The sequence below is a fragment of the Octopus bimaculoides genome, chromosome 3 (genome assembly GCF_001194135.2).
Source record: "Octopus bimaculoides isolate UCB-OBI-ISO-001 chromosome 3, ASM119413v2, whole genome shotgun sequence".
In the NCBI taxonomy this organism is placed as follows: Eukaryota; Metazoa; Mollusca; class Cephalopoda; order Octopoda; family Octopodidae; genus Octopus; species Octopus bimaculoides.
Window position 1 is genome coordinate 137,543,428 of NC_068983.1, and position 1,754 is coordinate 137,545,181.

At 40.5% G+C, this 1,754-nt stretch overlaps 1 protein-coding gene across 1 annotated transcript in view; it reads left to right on the forward strand.

The window, feature by feature from the left end:
- LOC106877737 (uncharacterized) overlaps positions 1-1,754 on the forward strand; it is an 8,792-nt gene that overhangs the window by 1,345 nt on the left and 5,693 nt on the right. The window contains exon 2 of the mRNA XM_014926740.2: positions 223-306. Coding sequence (XP_014782226.1) covers positions 223-306 — 84 coding nt within the window. The remainder of the gene's footprint in view (positions 1-222; positions 307-1,754) is intronic.

Consider the following 1,754-nt stretch of genomic DNA (forward strand, 5'->3'; position numbering starts at 1 on the left):
TATATATATATATATATATATATATGTGTGTGTGTGTGTGTGTGTGTGTGTTTGTTTGATTAAATAATAAATTTACAGCATTGAATCTAATATTCCTCTAATTATTAGACTTTATAGTGTAACTATCCCTATCTCTTCTACACCTCATCATGCTCATGGCCAAATCAGTGAACGGCTGCTGAAAGCTATGCCCACGTAAAACCGTATTTAACTTATTTGCAGAATATACAACTGAATGGATGTCCAGAAGATATTGAGACCAACGAAGTCGAAGATATGAATGTTACAGAACAGCTTGGTTGCTTCGTAAGTTCTACCATGTCTATGTTGAACAATTCTTTAATGTTTCATGATTACTGTGGTTCAGTTAATCCTGAATCAGTCTCAGCATTTACACACAAGTCAGTGCAGACTGTACAAGAAATTGGTACCAAGGAAATAGGAATACAATGTGATCCTGCCAATAAACCTATTTCTACAAATAGCAGTACTCAGATGTTAGAAAGTAAGATGGTGGATCGTGAAATGCAAGCAAAAATACCTGTGCTTACATATGAAGATATGCAAAATGATAATCAGAAGCTTCTCTTTTACACAGGAATACCAGATTCCATGACTTTTGATTGTCTTTTTGATACAATTAAAGATGATGCAGCAAGTGAAACTGCCAGACATGGTGCATCATCAGAGCAAGGGAGACCCAGACAGCTTCGATTAATTGATCGCCGCCAGAAAGTGAACGTTGAGGCGAGCTGGCAGAAACGTTAGCACTCTGAGCGAAATGCTTAACGGTATTTCGTCTGTCGCTACGTTCTGAGTTCAAATTCCGCTGAGGTCGACTTTGTCTTTCATCCTTTCAGGGTTGATTAAATAAGTACCAATTATGCACTGAGGTCGATATAATTGACTTAATCCGTTTGTCTGTCCTTGTTTGTCCCCTTTGTGTGTAGCCCCTTGTTGGCAGTAAAGAAATAAGAAAGTGAACGTTGATCCTCATAATTAACACATCCACACACAAAATGTGGAAAACTTGTGGATACGAGCAAAACGGAAGTTGCTACGGCAGTTTGGGACATCGGACGAATTGTTTGTTTCATATTTGCATGAATTTGTATGGCATAGAAAAACACACATCTCTTCACCTTCTGGTGGTGATCACCAGTGTTTATCCTGTGTAAAAAATAAGTTGCTTCATTTACAACTTATCTCCCTACTTTTGTTTTAACGTGAAAGATGTATGTGCGTGTAGTATATGAAATGGACGTGTGAGTGAAAGAGAGACAGATAGAGAAAAAGAGAGAGTGAGTAAAGGGGTATGCTGTCATGGAATCAGACTCATTACTAGAATGGTATGGGTCAATCCTGGCAGGGTTTAAAAGCCTCATCGTATATATATATATATATATAAGAAGCATCAGTTGTGGTGTGCAAGAGAGACGATTGCGCTGGTATGGTCATGTGGCGAGAATGGACGAGGATAGCTGTGTGAAAAAGTGCCACACCCTAGCAGTTGAGGGAACCTGTGGAAGAGGTAGGCCCAGGAAGACCTGGGAAGAGGTGGTGAGGCAAGACCTTCGAACATTGGGCCTCACCAAGGCGATGACTTCTGACTGAGACCTTTGGAAATATGCTGTGCGTGAGAAGACCCGGCAAGCCAAGTGAGACCTAAATGCAAGGCCTCTACCAGGGGTATAGCCAGCCCACTTATGCATACCTTTCCTTCATTGGACACTAAACTCTGCTTGCAAAGACCT